The sequence below is a fragment of the Xylona heveae genome (genome assembly GCF_001619985.1).
Source record: "Xylona heveae TC161 unplaced genomic scaffold L228scaffold_6, whole genome shotgun sequence".
Lineage (NCBI taxonomy): Eukaryota > Fungi > Ascomycota > Xylonomycetes > Xylonales > Xylonaceae > Xylona > Xylona heveae.
The window spans coordinates 602,597-621,550 of NW_017264198.1; the positions used below are offsets into that span (position 1 = coordinate 602,597).

At 46.8% G+C, this 18,954-nt stretch overlaps 7 protein-coding genes across 7 annotated transcripts; 5 read left to right on the forward strand and 2 right to left on the reverse strand.

Moving 5' to 3' along the window:
- Window positions 1–789: 789 nt before the first annotated feature.
- On the reverse strand, window positions 790–4,275 carry L228DRAFT_261374 (secretory pathway Sec39). The gene is made up of 4 exons (XM_018334328.1): window positions 2,693–4,275; window positions 2,471–2,627; window positions 1,332–2,413; window positions 790–1,270 (listed from the first exon to the last, which is right to left on the reverse strand). Exons 1-4 carry the CDS (start codon window positions 4,215–4,217, stop codon window positions 1,218–1,220), a joined length of 2,817 nt encoding a protein of 938 aa, XP_018187717.1. The 5' UTR covers window positions 4,218–4,275; the 3' UTR covers window positions 790–1,217.
- Window positions 4,276–4,412: 137 nt separating this feature from the next.
- L228DRAFT_147672 (hypothetical protein) lies at window positions 4,413–5,101 on the forward strand. The gene has a single exon (XM_018329246.1). It carries the CDS (start codon window positions 4,500–4,502, stop codon window positions 4,854–4,856), a length of 357 nt encoding a protein of 118 aa, XP_018187718.1. The 5' UTR covers window positions 4,413–4,499; the 3' UTR covers window positions 4,857–5,101.
- Window positions 5,102–5,153: 52 nt separating this feature from the next.
- L228DRAFT_261375 (hypothetical protein) lies at window positions 5,154–6,557 on the forward strand. Its single transcript, XM_018334329.1, has 2 exons — window positions 5,154–5,431; window positions 5,484–6,557. Exons 1-2 carry the CDS (start codon window positions 5,400–5,402, stop codon window positions 6,307–6,309), a joined length of 858 nt encoding a protein of 285 aa, XP_018187719.1. The 5' UTR covers window positions 5,154–5,399; the 3' UTR covers window positions 6,310–6,557.
- Window positions 6,558–7,511: 954 nt separating this feature from the next.
- On the forward strand, window positions 7,512–8,738 carry L228DRAFT_239170 (hypothetical protein; the record flags this gene model as incomplete). Its single annotated transcript, XM_018331119.1, has 3 exons — window positions 7,512–7,726; window positions 7,835–7,950; window positions 8,032–8,738. 3 exons carry the CDS (start codon window positions 7,512–7,514, stop codon window positions 8,736–8,738), a joined length of 1,038 nt encoding a protein of 345 aa, XP_018187720.1.
- A 146-nt stretch (window positions 8,739–8,884) lies between these two features.
- L228DRAFT_230509 (glutaminase A) lies at window positions 8,885–12,325 on the reverse strand. Its single transcript, XM_018330539.1, has 7 exons — window positions 11,952–12,325; window positions 11,732–11,823; window positions 11,264–11,678; window positions 10,178–11,192; window positions 9,995–10,125; window positions 9,510–9,939; window positions 8,885–9,440 (listed from the first exon to the last, which is right to left on the reverse strand). Exons 1-7 carry the CDS (start codon window positions 12,132–12,134, stop codon window positions 9,184–9,186), a joined length of 2,523 nt encoding a protein of 840 aa, XP_018187721.1. The 5' UTR covers window positions 12,135–12,325; the 3' UTR covers window positions 8,885–9,183.
- Window positions 12,326–13,097: 772 nt separating this feature from the next.
- Window positions 13,098–13,657, forward strand: L228DRAFT_268653 (hypothetical protein; the record flags this gene model as incomplete). Its single annotated transcript, XM_018335175.1, has 3 exons — window positions 13,098–13,125; window positions 13,284–13,423; window positions 13,517–13,657. 3 exons carry the CDS (start codon window positions 13,098–13,100, stop codon window positions 13,655–13,657), a joined length of 309 nt encoding a protein of 102 aa, XP_018187722.1.
- A 2,887-nt stretch (window positions 13,658–16,544) lies between these two features.
- Window positions 16,545–18,653, forward strand: L228DRAFT_247793 (elongation factor 1-alpha). Its single transcript, XM_018332721.1, has 5 exons — window positions 16,545–16,605; window positions 16,712–16,779; window positions 16,837–16,895; window positions 17,098–17,236; window positions 17,292–18,653. Exons 1-5 carry the CDS (start codon window positions 16,601–16,603, stop codon window positions 18,398–18,400), a joined length of 1,380 nt encoding a protein of 459 aa, XP_018187723.1. The 5' UTR covers window positions 16,545–16,600; the 3' UTR covers window positions 18,401–18,653.
- Window positions 18,654–18,954: the final 301 nt, after the last annotated feature.

The following is an 18,954-nucleotide window of genomic DNA, read 5'->3' on the forward strand; positions in this document are numbered from 1 at the left end:
CAGACGACCTAAAGCTACTTGATTTTCGGCAGGATATATACAAAAATACGCATAGTTCTAGTACATGCGACCATAGACTGAGGAGAACTGGGCATCCCGTCCGCTCTGCCATACATAAGCCTCAGATCGGCGGACTAGTAGTTGGGTCGGTGACGACCAGCGAATCCCCGCTGTTGCATGTTTTTTTTGTTTCTTTTTTTTATATATATTTATTTATTTCCGCCCTTCTTTTTGATTGATCTTTATGTTTACTTTTAATTTGTATTTTTCCATTCGTTCGTTCCTTGTCTTTTGGTTGTTCTTTCGTTCTTTTTCCTTTTTTCCCCCTTTAATTTTTAATTCTAGTCCCCTTTTTTTTTTATTTTTAATTATCTATTTATTTTTTCTCTTTCCTGAAAAACAAGACTTCCAACATGTATACTTCTTGTAATAGTCATCATCTTGTGAACAATGGACTCGTGGGTATTTGGTTTTTGATTGTTGTGCATTATGGTGGATCTTGGACCTCCAAAATGAATAAATTAGAAATAGTTGAAAAAAAAAAACAAAAGGGAAAAAAAAACTTAGATTATAGAAGCGAGTATAACAGAAAGAACATGCCTAGCAGTACTATTTGTTTTCGTATGATGCTATGTGCCAGTTATGAAACGTCCTTTGGTAGAAAGTGAAATGGTCACTTGGGTAGAGAACTGGGATGGTATATCATATATGCTGGTTTGACTATCACGAGCCTACATACAAGCGCACATGAGTAGCGTGAATAGATGCTAGTTAAAAATCCTTAATATACTGGAGAAGCTGAGTGATGATAGATAAAGCTATGCGTAACTACATGTAGAATTAGGGGTGAATGGGATAGCTCGCTATATATATATTTGAGGACATCAAGGATGAAAAGAAAGAATTTTGGTGGTATCATGAGAGTTAAAAAATCAAAGTGATAATAATACGTTTGATGCGAGTAACCTTTTTGGCGGGATAAATGGGGGAAGTATGTGTGTCCTTGGTTTCAGGAGACATGGTTGAGATGCAAGGAATAATGTAGTGGGAGGCTATTTTGCTGCTCCGTGTGACAGGTGAAGCAGATGAGAAGAGCAACTATCTCAGTTGCATAGACGAAAATTGGCCCTGGGTGAGTTGGGCAGGATGAGACAAGGAGAAGTGTGATGAAGGAGTAGGCGACAGCAAGGAGCCAGGTATAATGGTTTTCTCGGAGTCTATTCCTTTTCAGGACTATGATGCTGTTCTTGCGGATTTACGGGCGTGGCGCCTGCGAAAAGTAAAGTAGTCAGCATCCTGCGAAATGAATGAAGTCAACAAGGCACACGTACCCAAAACCCAGCCGATTCCTGATGCCAGTCCGCCAGTAACCATGTTGCTGACCACATCTCTCTTTCGGATCCTCTTCTCGCGCTCGCTGCCGGCTAAGCTTACCGAATCGCTGTCGGCATTGCTGATCATGCTTGCACTGAGATCTCTGGAATGAGAAGACTCGCGAGGTGTTGCGGTGGAGGCCGCGGCCATGGCACCGGCACCGGCACCGCGGAGTGGAAAGGCCGACCGACTCAGGGCTGCAGCAGCACCCTTTGCAACGTCGAATAATCCCATTGGTGCTTCGTCGTTGATGCGGCGAGTGGCAGCGGTGGTTCTATTCGTGCGCGTGACACCGGAAGACTCTATGAACCCACCGGGTACTTTGCCGTCGCCGCGGTCATCCCAACGAGTTTCTTCCTCGCTTTCTTGCGCTAGGAGCATGGTGAGCTCTTCTTCACAGCGGCGCCAGACGCCGAGGATTTCGGAAAGCGCAGCTGGCGGAGCCAGCATGAGTGCCTGCGAGAGCAGTTCCATTCGTTGCTCGAGATTGCGAAGTTCTTCAGGGCCAGCACTTGACCGACCCGGCCTATACCGTCCCGCCTGGAAAGCAGCTCGCCACGAAATGCTATCGCTCTCGTTAATCTCTTTGTCCCCGGTGGTACCAGCTGCAGGCCGCGAGAACGGATTGAGACGAGTTATGACGTAAGAGTATGCCGTCTCAAAATCATCTTCCGTAAGAGCAGCTTCAATGGCCATTCCGATTACACGCCTTTCCACATTGTGGGTCTGCTGCTTGGTAGAATGACCTGAAGGGGCCGAGTCGGCTATTGTATTGCCATCTTTGATTATGCCTGCGGCCACGAAATTGCGACTAATCTCAAGGAGATCATCTAAATTCGTATAGCTTTTTGGGTTTTGATCCAACACTTTATTAATCAGTGTCAGAGGGTCTTGTTGGACTCGGATAGCCACTGGCTGAAATGGAACGCCGTGTTGTAGGGTGAGAGAATAGAATGACAATGAATGGGTAGCAGCGATTAGGGCATTCGCATGGCGGAAACCACTGGAACTGGGGAAATAGCCCTGAAAGGCGCGAATTCTGAAGACAAATCAGCTCAGTTGTAAAAGGGAGAAGAGGGGTTTGCGGTATACGAACATGTCAGAAGCCTTTTTAATCCCGCCGCGCGTGCGATTTCCATTGCTAGCATTGTCGTACGCATTTAAGACACTGTCAAGTATGACTTTCTCGACTTCATCCTTTGTCAACCTTTGCGCAGAATCCGTGATGTATGCTTTTACAACAAGCTCATTACCTTGAGTAAAGCATTAGCAAAACATGTTGAGGATCACGATTTAGAAGAGAGATGACATGGCTTACAATTCTTTGATATAAGAAGCTTCAAGATCTCTCTTTCTAGGAAATTGATCTCGACATTTCCAAATACTCCTTGACCAGGATACCCAGCCTGAGACGCGTCCTCTGTGCCCCAACCCCATAGCCAGCGGAGGTCCTGAACAATCTGAGCCCATTCTCCCTCGTCTCTTTTTGGCCCAGCTGAAAGATTATGTAAAACTTTCTGGAGCTTTTTCTTTTGCTGATCTTTGCTCTTTGAAAGGATCAGCTCCGCAATTGCTCGCAAGGAGAGAGTCTCGCCAAGCTTTGTGAGTATATTTGCAGAAGACAGCACGGCCTCCATGAACTTGATTGAGTTCTTTTCTGGAGTTGTCAGAGGGTTCTTAGGCTGGAGTAAGGCATTCTGCAGCAGTAACATGGTAGACCAGTCTCTGATGCTCCCCGCCAAATCCCCGAATCTTGAAAGACTGCTATGAGGCGAAAATACTTCCGGAGGCACATCCAGCTGCATGAGCTCCGTTATTCGGACTAAAATATGATAGGCTCCTTCCAAAGCTGCGGGCGAAGCTTCATCAGTGGCGTAAACTGATGCTAGCGCGGTTTGCGCATACTGCAGTTCTAGAGATTGTTGAACACTTTCATCCAGATAGCCCAGACCTTCATTGTAGCCACCGCAGTCGACATCTCCGGGCCCATCCCAGCCTTGAACTGCGTCGACAGCGAGGCTGAATGTCGTCCTCGCCGTTGACAGGAGCCATTCAAAGACAAATTTCCACTCAGCACCGTCTGCGTCATTCAAAGGTTCATAAGGACGACCATTGTTCTTGTCCTCGTGATGCTCAGCATTCAGCTTCCGCCGCTTATTCTTTCCACTCCCATACATCCAAGGGCCTACTAAGTTTCTCAGGTCCCTCCCTATGTTCTCGTGGGCCCCAGTCTCGCCGCATTTAGACAAGAGATTATGGACCGCAGTTTCTCCGGATAACTTCTCAAATTCGGAGAGAGAGAATACCGTATAAGATTCTGGATAGTATTCGTAACTGAGTCGTAGTAGGGGTAGGACGCGTGAAATAAACCAGCATCGTAATTCGTCCGAATGGTGTAGAAATGGTTCGAGGAGTTGCGGCACTTGCGCGAGGAGACCGGTCTCGGAGTCAATTCGATGAATACGACATATCAGAAATCGAGTTATGAGATCTACCGAATCATCTAAGGCGTATGACGGACAAGCAAGTGGAAGAAGCTGGAGGCGTTGGACTCGTTTTCGCGACTGGCTCTCGGTCAATCCTTTGACGGGCGTGGCATCGAAAGAGCCCTCAGAGCTGGAATCAACTTCTTCCGTGACGAGACGCTGTATAAGCCAGCAGAAATTAGATGGGCTCGTGCTTTCCGGAAGATATGTTAAAAGTAATCGCAATAACAGCTCCTTGGGAAGAAACTGGGAATGTGAGTTTGCTAAAGCCCAAAATGAGGTCACTTCGGATTCAGAAGCCAGATGTGCCGCCAGCAGCACGGCTTGGGCCTCGGAGAGACCAGAAGCGTTTTCCATTAGGCGTTCAGCTCAGAAATCACCCAGGAGAATTGAAAAGAAAATCTTAATAAGATTGTTGTAGTGATTGTTGTTCTGGACTTGTGGTGAACCCTGAACATGGCGGGAGCTCGGACCACTCCATCCCAGTCCGCCTGGAGCTTGCCGATGTCATCAACTTCACGTTCCTGAACCTCTTCTCTATCACCATCCTCTGCTTTTGTGTCGTTGGGCATTCTCTTTTTCTTTGTTCTACCAATTTACATTGTAATCTATCTTTTTATATGAGTATTAGTTGTCTCAATGCAGTGCATGATACTGGAACAGCCTCTGTTCATATACCCGCTTTTCTCCCTACATTCGTCATTCTACGTTATGTTTCTTTTTGTGCATGACTTTTCAATTTCCTCAGTGCAAGACCATGCTATCTCAAAATTACAATGCTCAAGTCATCTGAATCTGCTTCTACCTGTTTACAAGGTCCAACGGAGGGGCTCTCTCACGCCCTCTTGTCTGCGATTTTTTCCAAGCTGTGTTTTCTGCAGTCGCTCGAATCAGAATGTGAATCTTTCAGCCCTGTTTTCTATGGAATTCAATGCAAATCTATATTTTCATTCATTACATTTCGTTAAGAGTTTCTCTTCGCGCACACCTTTGTGATTTCAGCGAAATACGGGAACATTATGAGACTGCATCTTCTCATGTCGAAGAGAAAGCTTTCATCAAAACGGCGAGAAACTTTCTTTTCTGCGACACCTCATAGGCCATTCACGATATCTGACCAAATCTAGGCAGGAGTCCATCTATGTCAAAGCTATGCCTTTGCAGCGAAGCTTATCCAGCCAGGATCCTCTTCTGACAAATAATGCAGATGGGCATTTAGATCATTGATTCAGCCACCGGGTGCAACCAAAGTAATACCAGTTGTGTATCAAATCAGAAGTACTGCACTTTGATCTCAATCAGAGTCGTGGCGAAACTCATTCACAAATGACCAACGTTTGATTTAAGACGCTTTCCATTGTTTATTTCAAATATTACACATCACTTTTTCTCAAGAGGCTGATCTTGTCCACTCTTCCTTTTCCTCGCTCTGTCATCTGCCTTCTTCACTTTTCCTTCGCCATCGAAAAAGCGAGGGGTCTTATTCTCATCACTTCAAAAGGCTCATCTCATTCCTCGAGGAACCAGGTAGCTCCGAAGATGGCACCTTTGTCTGATCGCAAGCACCAGGAGTAGGTCCTTTTCAATTCCAAAGAAGAAATGCAGCTGACATTACCCCTTCAGACTCCTCAATGGGCCGACTCTCAAAATTATTGTCGGTTCAGGCGTCAACTACTCCGAATTTCGCGTGCCAATGAAACTATTGAGCCACTACTCTTCGGTTTTCAAAGGTTATATTGATAAGGGGGTTATTTTCATTGAATTTGAGAATGGTTACCCAGAAATCATGAGATACGTCCTGGAGTATCTCTGTCGCGGCTTCTTGGGCACCATCCCTCGCTTTCCCACTCCCTCGTTGAATCTGCTGCGAGTGTATTTCCTGGCAGAGAAACTTGACGTGGGGGAGATCAGGCATGAGATCATGAATCGATTTGCTGCTGATCTGGCTTTCGACCCAATGGCCCTGGGGGTTCAGGAACTTCGATACATCTACAATCACTTTGAAGAAAACACGCCTATCAGGAAGCTAGCTGCAAAATGGCCTGCGTATGCGGTGCTGCAGAAGCTTGTCGATTCTGTCAGATATATTGTCCTTTTTGGCGAGATTCCCAAATTCGCACTGGATTTTGTCATGGGTGTTCGGGATGGGCGAGTAGCTTGGATGAGGGGCAGGCGTTTCTTCGTCAACCCTACCTGTCAGTACCACGAATATGCTGATACTCGTTTCTGCGGATATGGCAACCGTGAGGATGGCTTGGGAGAGACCATTCCCGATATCGTGGTCAGACCTGGCAGCGCAAGTCATGGAGCAAACGGAGTTCCTAATAACAGAGGAGCCCCAGGCAGACGCAGGAACCGAAACAATCGAAACAAAAACCCACCCCAAAACAGAGCCGTGCCGCAGCCGATGAGTTCTGCTATGCCGGCAGGTCATAGGGGGCTGCACTAGAGATGGCAGTTTACGAGCGTTTCGGCCCGGTATCTCTCACAAATAGTACTGGGCTCGAAGGCTCACTGACCAGCTGATTCTCGTAATTGCATCAAGTTTTGACTCTCAACTTTCCCTTTTATTTTCCGTCCCTGGCTATTGTACTGCCCAGGCAAAAACTCTCCATTCAGTTTCTGTTACATTTGGACGGGCCATCTGGTGCTTGTTAACTGCACATCGCCTGTGCTTATTACTAGGAATCTCGGTTCAAATCAATTTACCATATTTTTTTCCTTTATCATCATCCAATCGTACCTTTCTTTGCAATATCTGCTACTTGACATGATAGTATTTTACGCATGAGTATCTGCCACTGCGACTACTTTAGCACTTTGTCTTTATGCGTACGAGCTAAATGTCTTTTCTGGTCCCAGAGCCGTTCATACGCGCCAGCGCCCGTTACTCCAAACGTCTCCGGATTTACTCATCTTTGACAATGGTAAATCTTGTTTGAGATTTGTGGGGGTCCTCGCCATATTCATTCATCGAGCTCTCACATGATATAGCAAGTTAGGTCGTAGGCTTTGTTCCCCTTCTCCTCACCGCTCCAAGCATTTACAGTCGTGCCTTCCAAGTTAGTCCAACCCATGAAATAGCGCGTTCGTCCAAGAGGAAGCGCGACGAAGGAAAACAACACGATCACATTCGAAAAACGCCCACTTGATTCTATCCCGCTCACTTTGAGAAGCATCTTCATCCTGCAAGCTCTTTATTCAAGAAAAACAGTGTCTCAAACGCATTTGCCGCACGAATCTCACAAGGAACACTTGATCATATTCTCATCTTGGCAAGATATACGCGTTTCTCAGCCCTGAACTAACGCAGGAACTACCTTGACCAAGAATCCGTTTCATCGAAGCTTTCAAGAATCAAGAGCTTGCTTCAAGTCACTTTGCGACGAAGCTCTCATCTCTTTCTTCCCTTCTCACTTCACGAAACTGCGTATAGCAAAGCTCAAAGAGACAAATACGCGCTTTTCTCAGCTCTATCAAGGTGAGGAACTTCTTAAAGCACCTCAGTTTTCGTTATGTTAACTCAAAGACACTAGACAATCGCGAAGGTCCACACAGTTGGCGCCTTAAATCTGCAACAGAGCGCTTCAAGTGAAGCCAATACAAGATCTTCAGCATTTTTTTGAAGAAAAGAAAGAATATCGAGTCAAAATGTTCACCTCCAAACCCGCAAACGGCAGAATCAGCCAGCGCGATATTAAAAAGAGCGTGTTCTCGGTTGGCAACAACAATGATCGCACGCGCTCAGAGCGCTTCATGAGAATCCCTCATGCTCCCAACACCATGAAAAGGGGCCGCGACGAATTCTTTTCGCGCGAGGATGCGAGAAGCTCTGATAGCGAAGACTTTAGTATTCATGAGAATCAGTAAGTTGATCTGTCTCTGGTATCTTTCAGCTCATCGTGGCATACCTTATCTACCCTTCTCAAATCATGTCGATATAGAACTTGAGTTGATTTCTGACGCGGACGTAGTTTCCTGAATGGTGGCGGCATTACCCACGGCCATGCCCTGGTCTTGGACAGTTTCCCACTTAGCAGCCCCAGCAGTCAGTCTTTTGCCGCGTTTAGCTACCATTTTGGCGCATGGGGTAAGCAACCTGAACCTTTTCTCAAGCATGTAACATTTTCATAATAGAGCTGATTGTAACTTTTGTATGATTCGCAAACAGACCATTTGCCTGATTTTGATCTCATCTCGGAAGCATCGAGCAGATCTGATACTTCTCGCAAATCTGGTTTCGGATCACCCTCCGCTTCTCTCTCAAGTTCCCTTAGAAGCTTAAACATCTATGGTGCTGAATATGGTGTCGACGACTGGGCGTCCGACAAATCTTACCTTTCCAGCGAGAAAAGTAGCATGCTGGGTACTGACGAAGCGCCGGCCAGTTCTCCCATTGGCATGCACTCCGCATTCCATGGAGATCATGAATTCCAATTTGGAGGCACCTCACACTCAATGAAGATGACTGATGAGAATTTGAACGCATCGCTCTGGCCTGCTATGCCGAGTAACATTCAGCTGGTCCCGCCTCCAGGTGCCATTTTCAGTCCCCCCATTCGCACATTCGCGCAGAAGGTCGGGTCGCCAACAAAGGTAATGCAAGTGTCTACCCAGGAGGACTTGCTTAAGAATAATGTCAAGAAACTGGGCTCGATGAAGCATTGGCCTGTTTTGACGCCTACTACTATCCCCAACGCCTCAGAGGAGGAACCGCAGAAGAAGCGGCGCTTTATGCCCTCATCTCCGCGGAGCTCGTCTGTTTCTTCCTTGAAGCACCAATTGTCCCCTTGCTTGAACAAGGAGAAGCGTCGGGGTCTTTTGGCCAAAGGTTTGAGAATGAAGAAGGGAGGTGCGAAGAAGATTAGAACAGCTTAGAAGATGATGTGGACAAACATGGAAGAGGCGCGAAAGGCGTTCATGGGGAATTACATTGTTAGCGGCGTCGGACCACTGGGAAAAGGGGAAGGGGAAAGCTTAAGGGAGTTTTTACAGCGCGCACAGCTTCAGTTTGAAGTAGTAAAGGAGGGGAAACCACATTGATTATTGACTTGGAGGAAGAAAGAGTTCTCTCGTTGATTTTGTTTTTGGCTTTTGTTGTAGTTAACATTGACGAAAGGGAACGAAAGGGAACGAAAGGGAACGAAACGGATGACCGATGATTATTAGACGAATGCAAAACTCATATATATACTCTTATTCCTCCAATAAATTTGATAATAGAATCTGCAGTAGTAGTGAAATCATACGTATGATACCAGTGAGACCATGAGCGTATGGATTACAGTTGACATACAACTACAAACTACCGAATTTTCAAGGCTCAAAGCTCCTCGTTGAGAAAGGATTCTTCGCCTGGCTTCTTATTGACATCACTTTTACCTTGCGACGCTGGACGTCTCGCTGGACTTTTTCGTTCTCCTTCATCAAGGAAGCTCAGCCCCGCCATGACTTTGCCGCCACATGCTCTTTCAAGAGCCAGAAACGCAAAATGGCCGCCGACAACTGGGCGAGCGAAAAAGTTGGGGCCAGGAAAGCCGCCGGTTCCCTCCGTATCGTACAAGTCGGTCATAGGACGATCTGTGAAGATCACTTAGTATTTCTCACAAATAATATATCATAACGAAAGAAAAGAGAGATAATATGTACCGGTTGAAGTTTCGTTGACCCAAAGAGCTACACTATCCAAGATTTCTCCTCTGACCTTGTTACTGGTGACGGCGGCGGCAAAGAATTCCCAGTCACTCTTGGTGTAGAGGTGTCGGTTGTCAAGAGGAAGTCCATATCGCTGGCGCACTGCGTGATACCAATCACTTTGGATCTTGTAGATGTGGTTTGGAATGAAATGGTCGCTCGACTCATTTTTTTCTGGAGACGGCTTGATCGGCTTCTGGCCCTCGTCTGCTGCGGAGACGATGCCTTGGGACTCCGATGGAAGATGGAAACAGAGGAGGGCGTCTGCAAAGAGATTGTAGAGGGTGGTCCACGATCCGTACCAGTCGTAGGCTAGTTTCGCGTGGGTACCATCGCGTGAGATAGCATATTCTTGCCATTTTTTGATGTAGGCATCCGAAATGTTCTACAAGTAAATTTAGCAAAGAGGTATGTTTACTAAATGAGTAGTAAATCCCTACCTTGTACTCTTTTGCATCAGGCTTAATACCAGCGATGTCAGCCAGATCGCTCATTGCTTTGATACCAATGATGCCTTTGAGGGCAAGGTTGGTTTGGAGTGCAAGCCATCCGGCGAAATCATCAGTTGACACTGCAGGCTGTGGGTTAGAGTAAATTGTGAAGAAGGTCCAGACTCGACTTACATTGCCTATGCGGCTCCAGAGAGAATTCGACGAGGTAACCAGTCCACTGTTTCCAAAGCTTGTAGCTGCGGGTGACCCACTGTTTTGCTTCCTCGATGCCCGTGGCACCCCCACCCCATTTGCCGTCAAGGCCTTCTATCCCGTCTCTCTCTTCCAACTGTTGTAGGGAGAAAATACCGTTTGCAGTGGGATCGACAAAAGCATTCTTTCCCAGTGCAGCCCATGGAGACCCCGCGTCCGAATCCACATTATATCGGAGTGAGTTTACCAAAGCAAGTCCCATAATGAGAATATTTCCGCACTCTTCGACTGGCATGTACTCATCTCTGCCATCCGGATGGCCCGTAGCATTTGGAAAATGGTATCCTAGATCATGCATTGCGTATTTGTTCGGATATTGGCCGCTCAGCATATGCTCGATGAGAGGCTCAAGAAGATACGCGAGCCATCTGGGGTTGGTGTACAGGAAGAAAGGGAAGGACGGAAAGATGACATCTATCGTTTGAAAGTTTCCATTCGAAGAAATTTCCTTGAGGAATAATATGGGATCCTCGCGCGTCCCGGCGAATGTCGTCGCACCTAGAGTTTGACGAGCAGAAAGAGCGACTATATCCACATATTTGTCGGAGCCAGATTTATACGCGTCCTTTGCCAGCTGTTGGGAGTAGTTGGCAGCCAAATTAAAAGCGTTCCGGAAGTCAAAGTAGTGAAACGTAATAAGACTCTGTACGGAAGCGAACCAAGACTTCCATAGCGGGCGCATGTAAGTTAAGCCACGGGCAGAAGCAAATTGGACCACAGGATCCTGAATATGAGATAGTGTGAAAAGAACGTGCTCCTTGTTCGCACCAGACTCAGCAGAGCTAGTGTTTAACTTGAATGATTTCGAAAAAGCAAAGACGGGCTCTTCGTCCATGATACTGCGAAAGGAATCATCAATGGCGTCCTGCAATGTGCCGGTCCTTGAGAACCTTTGTCTCAGGAGCGCCGAGGTTCCAGCTTCATGGCGTACATTCTGTATCCACGGGGAATCAGAATAAAATAATGAATTAAAAAGGTACATGTCGGCTGCATGTATATACATACCGCGGGTCCTGTGAAATGTAAGGCGCCCCATTCTGCCTGATCTCTATATTCCGTCAAGAGTTGTTCAGTTTCACGCTGTACCTGCCAAGTCTTCAACGAGTGTTCTGAGTCGCCCAGATTAGTCTGCAATAGCTGCCATGTGATTCGACTTCCTCTATCCCCGCTAACCCACTGCCCGTTGACGTCAATATACAAATTGACATTGAAGTTTCCTTGGACATGAACACCGAGATACGCAGCAGGAATAGATTGACGAAGTGTTGATGTTGGAGTTACCGGTGACAGAAAAGATAGAACGATCTCAACAGGCACACTATCACGAGACTTGTTCGAAGGAGCAGGGATTAGATATGTCAAATTCGTGGTAGACGCATCGTATGTGGCACCCTTATAGATAGGAAAAGAAACGTTATAGCTAGCATGATCAGTCATTCAAAATTTACCATATAGAGAGATGTTTCGCCTTACACGTCATCTTTTCTTAGAGAATCATGTGGCCTTCCAAGCAGTGGATAGACCTTATCCGTATCAGGCACAGATGCTAACACCGAGAATCCAATCTATATCCAAGATCAGAAATTGTTTTTTGAGGGAATTTCAAGAAAACACATCCAATCGACCAGAGATAATACAAAAGCTCAGAAATCATGGATATTATCACTCAAAGCGGCACAAGCCTAACACATACCTCTTGACCAGTCCAAAACATGGGCCATTTATTCCACGGCGGATTTCGAGCATCATTCAACCATGTGCTTAGATACGGATTTCGTACAATAAGAGGCAAGACAGGTGGATGCAATACAGAGGCTTCCATGAAGCTTGCTAGCAAGGTAACGTAAAATATTACTGCAGGGACGTGCAAGCGCATTGCGGCTATCGGCTCAGAAGTTCTGATTCTGAGCTCCAGTGAAAGTAGAAGTGAGGGGCATCAACGCATGATAAATATACGCTTTATATCTTATGTAAATTTGTGAGCAATGCCCTAGATTATGCTCGCTGGTTAGAAGCTCCAGCTGGTATAGCCCCGGGATATGAACCTCGGGAAGAGGTCCGAGAGGTGGTTCTGGCAATGATGCTGGAAGGAGCAGTCACTTACCGCATTTGGTATCTTGGCCCTGCAGACTAGCCGGTCAAGTGACGCAGCCTCATTGTGGGGAAAGGAACCCGGCGAGGGGGCTTGCACCTGTGGGGGTACTTTAATTTTGGTATTCTACTGCGCTAGTTAAGCGGTAAGATACCGAACCATCAGTAGAGCAATGAGGCAGTTGCTCTCGCTCATTCAGAATAATGCGCAGGAAATGATAGTTACTACCGTCTGCATACGTAAACCTTGGGTTCATGACAAGAGTTTGGTGAAAATTACGCGCTGCACAATCCTACGAAGAGTGCCGGTCATAGTGGTACATAATGTATATTACTGGTTTCAACCGTAAGAATTGTTGTATCGTGGTCGTCTCTAGCAGGACAAAACCCGGAGATCCCGCGGTATTCATGCGGAGATGAAATTGACGGCCACGCCCAGAAGCAATTACGAGGAGAAAGGTAGCGAATGCAGTTCGATAATTAAAAGGCACCAATTGCGCGTGCTGGGAGGATTTCACGCGTCAGAGGTGTATGTGTAGCAACGACCGCGATGCGCTTTTAGCTCTAATTATTGCCCTCCGGTTCTCCAGTTCAGACCAGTGTCGAAATTGGGGTTGAGTCGGCGGCTGTCTCGCTAAAGCCCGCAGCTAACCCCCATGCCTCGGCAACCCCATATGGGACTGGATCACGTCTCCACCTGCTGCCGCCCAACGGAATACGCAGGTCTGTCCGTTACACTTCCTCTGATATGGCTTCCGGATACGGTCTCAATGGCGGTATGTAGACCATGTTATTGCGAAGACCCTTCATTGTCATATTTCCTGTCTCCTGCATTCACCGAAAACACTCCTCTGAACCCCATAATTGCGAGCTGAACCGTGAGGTCTGCTCCACTATTCACAACAATCACTGATCGATCTTTATATAACATTAGGTCCTTCCCGCTGCTTTCCCTTTTGGCAAGATCTTCTTGCTTGTTATGTTGTCAATACAACGGCCGAGGACGACTCCGGGAAGAAAAAGTGTGTACCAGCTTTAGAGGATTACTACGAATGTCTACATCACAAGAAGGAGGTAAGCATCACCAATTTCCTAGAGCCTTGGGCTTCCTGTGGTTTAAATATACATCCGGATGACCAATTCCTAACGAGTCTCCTGCAAATACAGGCTGCAAGAGTCAGAGCTCTACAGGTCGCCTATCGAAAAGCTCAAGCGGCACATCCGAGAGAGGATGCTCCCAAACCCGGATCAATACGTAACCTTGGATTGCTTGATGCTGAGGAAGATACGAAGAATGTACTCGGATAATGATATAGAACGAATGTCATGTTGCTTTAACGACGTTGATGCTCTCTTCCGCGGGCTTTATTGCTCAGGCAGATAAAACTTGTTCCGGACACACTGCGATTCGCTGTCTCAATCTTGATAATGCACGCATCGTGATATGGGGATTTCGGACGGGCTCTTGACCACAAGCTAATGCTTGACTGCTATATCACGGTTCCCATCAAATCAGTAAGAGAAGCTCGATTTCAAGTAGAGCCTGGTTTGAGGTGACAAGACGATAAGCACCGTGGCCTATTTATACCCGCATCTCGTATAATTATTGTCGATGTAGCTGCTGTCATTCTTTGAGAAAAATGCCTAGTTAAAGAATTGTTTATATAAAATTCTCATAGGGTATTTCACCTAACGAAAATTTGTTCTTAGATCAATTTTGCTCTTCAGCCAATAATTTTGTTGGATGATTTTGGGATACTGCGATAAAGAGCTGCTTCTTGGGTGACGTAGCTGTTGAGCAGGATAGATGTGGACATGAGGTTGAAGATAATCCATTATTCCGTTGAACTTTGTCTAGACCGATTATGAATGACCAAAGAACTATAATAGAAAGTTTTTCATGCGTTCAGCGATTGGCAAGTCTGAATCTTCAAAGATGCTATCAACCAAAGACTCATTCATATCACGTGCTGGTGGTGGTCGCATGTAGATCGATGGACAGCGTCAAAACCCTACGCCTCCTCGCATAATACCTCAGCAGTATAAACAGAGGACTCAGCCACTTATCGTGAGTCATGCTTTTCTATTTTTGCTTTCATGTTGATTTGCCTTCTGCTGCCGTCATCGCAGAAGCACATGCTATGGTAAGTACTATCGAACTCTGAGTCAATCTGAGTCACAAAGCTGCGTGACACCTTGGCTAAATTTTCCCAGTGTCTGGAAATATTTGGCTGATCCAGGCGTTTACCCTTTTATTTTGGAGTCTTGTTTGAATAATATCATTTAATATCGTAGTTACTATAATTTTGTTGCCGTATTAGCTACGACAGAGGTACCTCGTTAGGCAGCATTTCTATGTTGTTGACATTATCAACTACCTTAGCTATTGTTTCACCGTTGGCAGCGACTTAGGCGCCGGGAGATGCATATCGTGTATACAGTCAAAATAGTTCGCATCCTTCAACGCTTAACAGATCTCTCGGTACTATCGTGCAAATATGCTACACAAAAGCGACAAGTTCAATTTAATTTTCCTACTTTACCAGGACTATATTTCTAGAAGCAAGAGATTTGACAGAACGGCAATTGATCAGCCAATGAAGTCTCAGAACAAATCCGCATATGTTCTTATCTCCGCAGACATGGGGAAAAGTATTGAAAGGTCCCCCCGCTAATTTGGTTGCCGTAGTCTTGTGCCAATGGAAGTCGAATATTTGGCCTATTAATGGGCGCTTTCCCGCTGCTAGAATGAGTTTGTCCTTTCTTAATCTATCTGCTTACCGTTTCGCATAAAAGAAAGTCAAGTATTCAATTATTAATTATGAGAAAATTGTGGAATGTTCGTTGATCCAAGCAGGTCGTATCCGTGACTGCGTCTATTGGTATCCTTGGCGGTGAGACCGAAATAATTTCGGGCGAATCACCATGGAAACGCACTCGGCCTCTGAAAGCCGTACTAAATTGCAGTCCAAAGCCTTTCATTCGGATCTTCCTTCTAACGCCGATCGCTAGCAAAAAAGTGGCGGCAGATCTCACACACTCTGAGGTCATACATAACAAAATTTCCCAAGTTTAAACATTCAACTTAATTACTAGGATGAAGCATTCAGATACATTGCGTACATTCAGGAACAAATATCAAATCGCTATTCCAGTCAGGAAATTTTCTTTTTGCTCAGTGTCTTTCAATTTCATGCGTGTGAAAAACTTATCAGTTTGCACACTTCATCGTGCGTGTCACGTCCGGGGCACCCTGGCGCCGTCATAGATGCATGTACTCGGTAGTTACATTACAATCAGTTCACTTGCAGCCGTTGTGGGATCAGGGTAGGCCCTTTATCGACTAAATGTGGCTAGGTTTGAGCCTCAAACCCACAGCGGTCCACCCTGTCCACAGTCGAATTCGTCTGTGGACAGGTACGTTGATACGTGGTATGCGGGCGCACAGCAATCTGTAGACGTAGAAGCGGAGACCTGACATCATGTACCAGTAGGGTACCACTCTGCTTGGTGCCTTAAGCTGCGAAGCGCTTTTGACGTCCGTTTTTGGATGCCCCGCTGAGTGCGAGAAGCACGGACAAGGTGGCGGGACTGAGGAAAAAAAAGAGGGGCCTAAAAATTGACACGGGCAGGCGCTTATGGAAACGATCGAGCCCTAGGTTTTTCACATTCCCAGAGCTGCTAATGCGAGTGGACAAGGGCATCTTGTGAAGTGGTGGGTACAGTGACTGATTAGCATGACTGGCATCAAATTCTTTTGACTCACGCTAAGTCATAGAAAAATTTGGTGAGGGGTACATGAATTTTCGAGACCACTAAACCTTGACCGCCCAGTGGAAGAAAATATGTTAGGTACTGGTGGGATGACAATCATGGAGGGGGACAACGAATTGCCACGAAAGGGAGTTCGCTAGGTTCTTACTAGGGCCCAAAACCAACCGATATCGAAGATTTTGAAAGCCAAGGTGGGGCTAGTCCCGGCTGAGGAGGGGTGATTTGCTCGCTTAGCTGAAAAAAGCCCACCTTGCTCCTCGCCTCTCATCCTCTGTCTCTCTTATAAGCCCGCCTCACCACGAAAACTCTTCTCTTTCTGCTCTTTGTCGCACAGTAAGGCTTCCTTCTCGATATATAACTTTGGACTTCGAGACTGACGGATCATAGCACCTCCACGCGTTCTGCCGTAGTCCCTGTGCAAGCTTTCTGAACAGTCTCTAGACTCTTCTATCACATTTTTCACGAAACACATTCACCATGGGGTAAGTCCAACCATTCGACATATTCTGTATCCTGACGATGGACATGGTCGATGACCATAAACATCTCGGATCGATATGAAGAACATCTACTGACTCTGATATCCAGTAAGGAAAAGACTCATATCAACGTCGTCGTCATCGGCCACGTCGACTCCGGAAAGTCGACCACTACCGGTAAGATACAAATTTTCGCATAAGTTTGAAGACGCATCAACTTATACATTGTCACAGGTCACTTGATCTACAAGTGCGGTGGTATTGACAAGCGTACCATTGAGAAGTTCGAGAAGGTACGTTAATTTATCAGTACTCTCTTTCAACTGCACATGGTAGTGGGGGAGGGGCATGTTCTCGCTTTAACCCAAAATTGGATTGCGACCGTGCTCGGTCGCTTAGCGAGGCAGTCACACTCTTCCCTACGCAATGAACGCAGTCTTCGAGGGAGATTTGGACCACCATTTTACGATAAGTGATAACTAATGCATTCAACAGGAAGCCGCCGAGTTGGGCAAGGGTTCCTTCAAGTACGCGTGGGTTCTTGACAAGCTCAAGTCCGAGCGTGAGCGTGGTATCACCATCGACATTGCTCTCTGGAAGTTCGAGACCCCCAAGTACAATGTCACTGTCATTGGTAAGATTTACGGTCTTCAAAGAGTAGCTGAAACAAATGCTAACTATTTCCCCAGACGCCCCCGGTCACCGTGACTTCATCAAGAACATGATCACTGGTACCTCCCAGGCCGACTGCGCTATTCTCATCATTGCTGCCGGTACTGGTGAGTTCGAGGCTGGTATCTCCAAGGATGGCCAGACCCGTGAGCACGCTCTGCTCGCCTACACCCTCGGTGTCAAGCAGCTCATCGTCGCCATCAACAAGATGGACACCACCAAGTGGTCTGAGGAGCGTTACAAGGAAATCATCCGTGAGACGACCAACTTCATCAAGAAGGTCGGCTACAACCCCAAGAACGTTCCTTTCGTCCCCATCTCCGGTTTCAACGGTGACAACATGATTGAGCCCTCCACCAACTGCCCCTGGTACAAGGGTTGGGAGAAGGAGACCAAGGCTGGCAAGGCCACTGGTAAGACCCTCCTTGAGGCTGTCGACAACATCGACCCCCCCAGCCGTCCCACCGACAAGCCCCTCCGTCTTCCCCTCCAGGATGTCTACAAGATCGGTGGTATTGGCACTGTTCCCGTCGGCCGTGTCGAGACCGGTACCATCAAGGCCGGCATGGTCGTTACCTTCGCCCCCGCTGGTGTCACCACTGAGGTCAAGTCCGTTGAGATGCACCACGAGCAGCTCGTTGAGGGTGTCCCCGGTGACAACGTCGGCTTCAACGTCAAGAACGTTTCCGTCAAGGAAATCCGTCGTGGCAACGTTGCCGGTGACTCCAAGAACGACCCCCCCAAGGGCTGCGAGTCTTTCAACGCCCAGGTCATCGTCCTTAACCACCCCGGCCAGATCGGTGCTGGTTACGCTCCTGTCTTGGACTGCCACACTGCTCACATTGCTTGCAAGTTCGGCGAGCTCCTTGAGAAGATTGACCGCCGTACCGGAAAGTCTATGGAGAACAACCCCAAGTTCATCAAGTCTGGTGACGCTGCCATCGTCAAGATGATTCCCTCCAAGCCCATGTGCGTTGAGCCTTTCACCGAGTACCCCCCTCTCGGTCGTTTCGCCGTCCGTGACATGCGCCAGACCGTCGCCGTCGGTGTCATCAAGGCCGTCGAGAAGGTCGACAAGGCCGGCAAGGTCACCAAGGCCGCTGCCAAGGTTGCCGGCAAGAAATAAATGGGTTCTTGATACGAAATCAAAAAGTATGTGGTGTTTGCGGACAATGGTTTTGTCGGCCGGTATTTAGACAGTCTTTGTTTCTACCAGGTTATGAGGATCATGGTCCACATTCGCTGTCGACCTATTGATTTCTGCTAAGGGTCATTTGTTTCTTTCCCTCTTCTGCATCTCGTCTTCGATCATATGAGAAGCGCAAAGATTACGATTTCTTTTTCTTATGTCTATGGGAATTGACGATTTATGGAATGGGATTGCTCTACTAGCTTCGTAGAATTCTAGTTTAAAAATCGAGAAGTAGTTTGGGCATTTCATATTTTTCAATGTGATATCGTTAAGTGATGTTTTGATCGGTTCCTGAAACAGATTCTATTCTGCAACATGACGCAAGCAGCATCGCAATTTATTTTTCTGGTTGTCGTAGGTCAGTTTCACCCCTGGAGTAATTTCGCGATGTCCCATTAGGGTCACGTGTCGCGGTTGTAGTTGAGACATGCCAAGTAAAATGGTTCTGCCCCTGGCGCAGTAGAAGAGGACATGTAAAATCGAGGTTG

Excerpts from the sequence above, each read along its gene's own strand:
- L228DRAFT_247793 (XM_018332721.1), top strand. Across the intron at positions 16,780-16,836 it reads CGGAAAGTCGACCACTACCG|GTCACTTGATCTACAAGTGC; the intron begins GTAAGATACAAA and ends ACATTGTCACAG. Across the intron at positions 16,896-17,097 it reads CCATTGAGAAGTTCGAGAAG|GAAGCCGCCGAGTTGGGCAA; the intron begins GTACGTTAATTT and ends TGCATTCAACAG.
- L228DRAFT_147672 (XM_018329246.1), top strand. The coding sequence starts at position 4,500 with ATGCAGTGCATGATACTGGAACAGCCTCTGTTCATATACCCGCTTTTC.
- L228DRAFT_261374 (XM_018334328.1), bottom strand. The coding sequence starts at position 4,217 with ATGGAAAACGCTTCTGGTCTCTCCGAGGCCCAAGCCGTGCTGCTGGCG. Across the intron at positions 2,414-2,470 it reads ATTAAAAAGGCTTCTGACAT|AATTCGCGCCTTTCAGGGCT; the intron begins GTTCGTATACCG and ends ATTTGTCTTCAG. Across the intron at positions 1,271-1,331 it reads AGGAATCGGCTGGGTTTTGG|GCGCCACGCCCGTAAATCCG; the intron begins GTACGTGTGCCT and ends TACTTTTCGCAG.
- L228DRAFT_230509 (XM_018330539.1), bottom strand. The coding sequence starts at position 12,134 with ATGCGCTTGCACGTCCCTGCAGTAATATTTTACGTTACCTTGCTAGCA. Across the intron at positions 11,824-11,951 it reads TGTTTTGGACTGGTCAAGAG|ATTGGATTCTCGGTGTTAGC; the intron begins GTATGTGTTAGG and ends TCTTGGATATAG. Across the intron at positions 9,441-9,509 it reads GGTCAACGAAACTTCAACCG|ATCGTCCTATGACCGACTTG; the intron begins GTACATATTATC and ends TGATCTTCACAG.
- L228DRAFT_261375 (XM_018334329.1), top strand. The coding sequence starts at position 5,400 with ATGGCACCTTTGTCTGATCGCAAGCACCAGGA. Across the intron at positions 5,432-5,483 it reads TCTGATCGCAAGCACCAGGA|ACTCCTCAATGGGCCGACTC; the intron begins GTAGGTCCTTTT and ends TTACCCCTTCAG.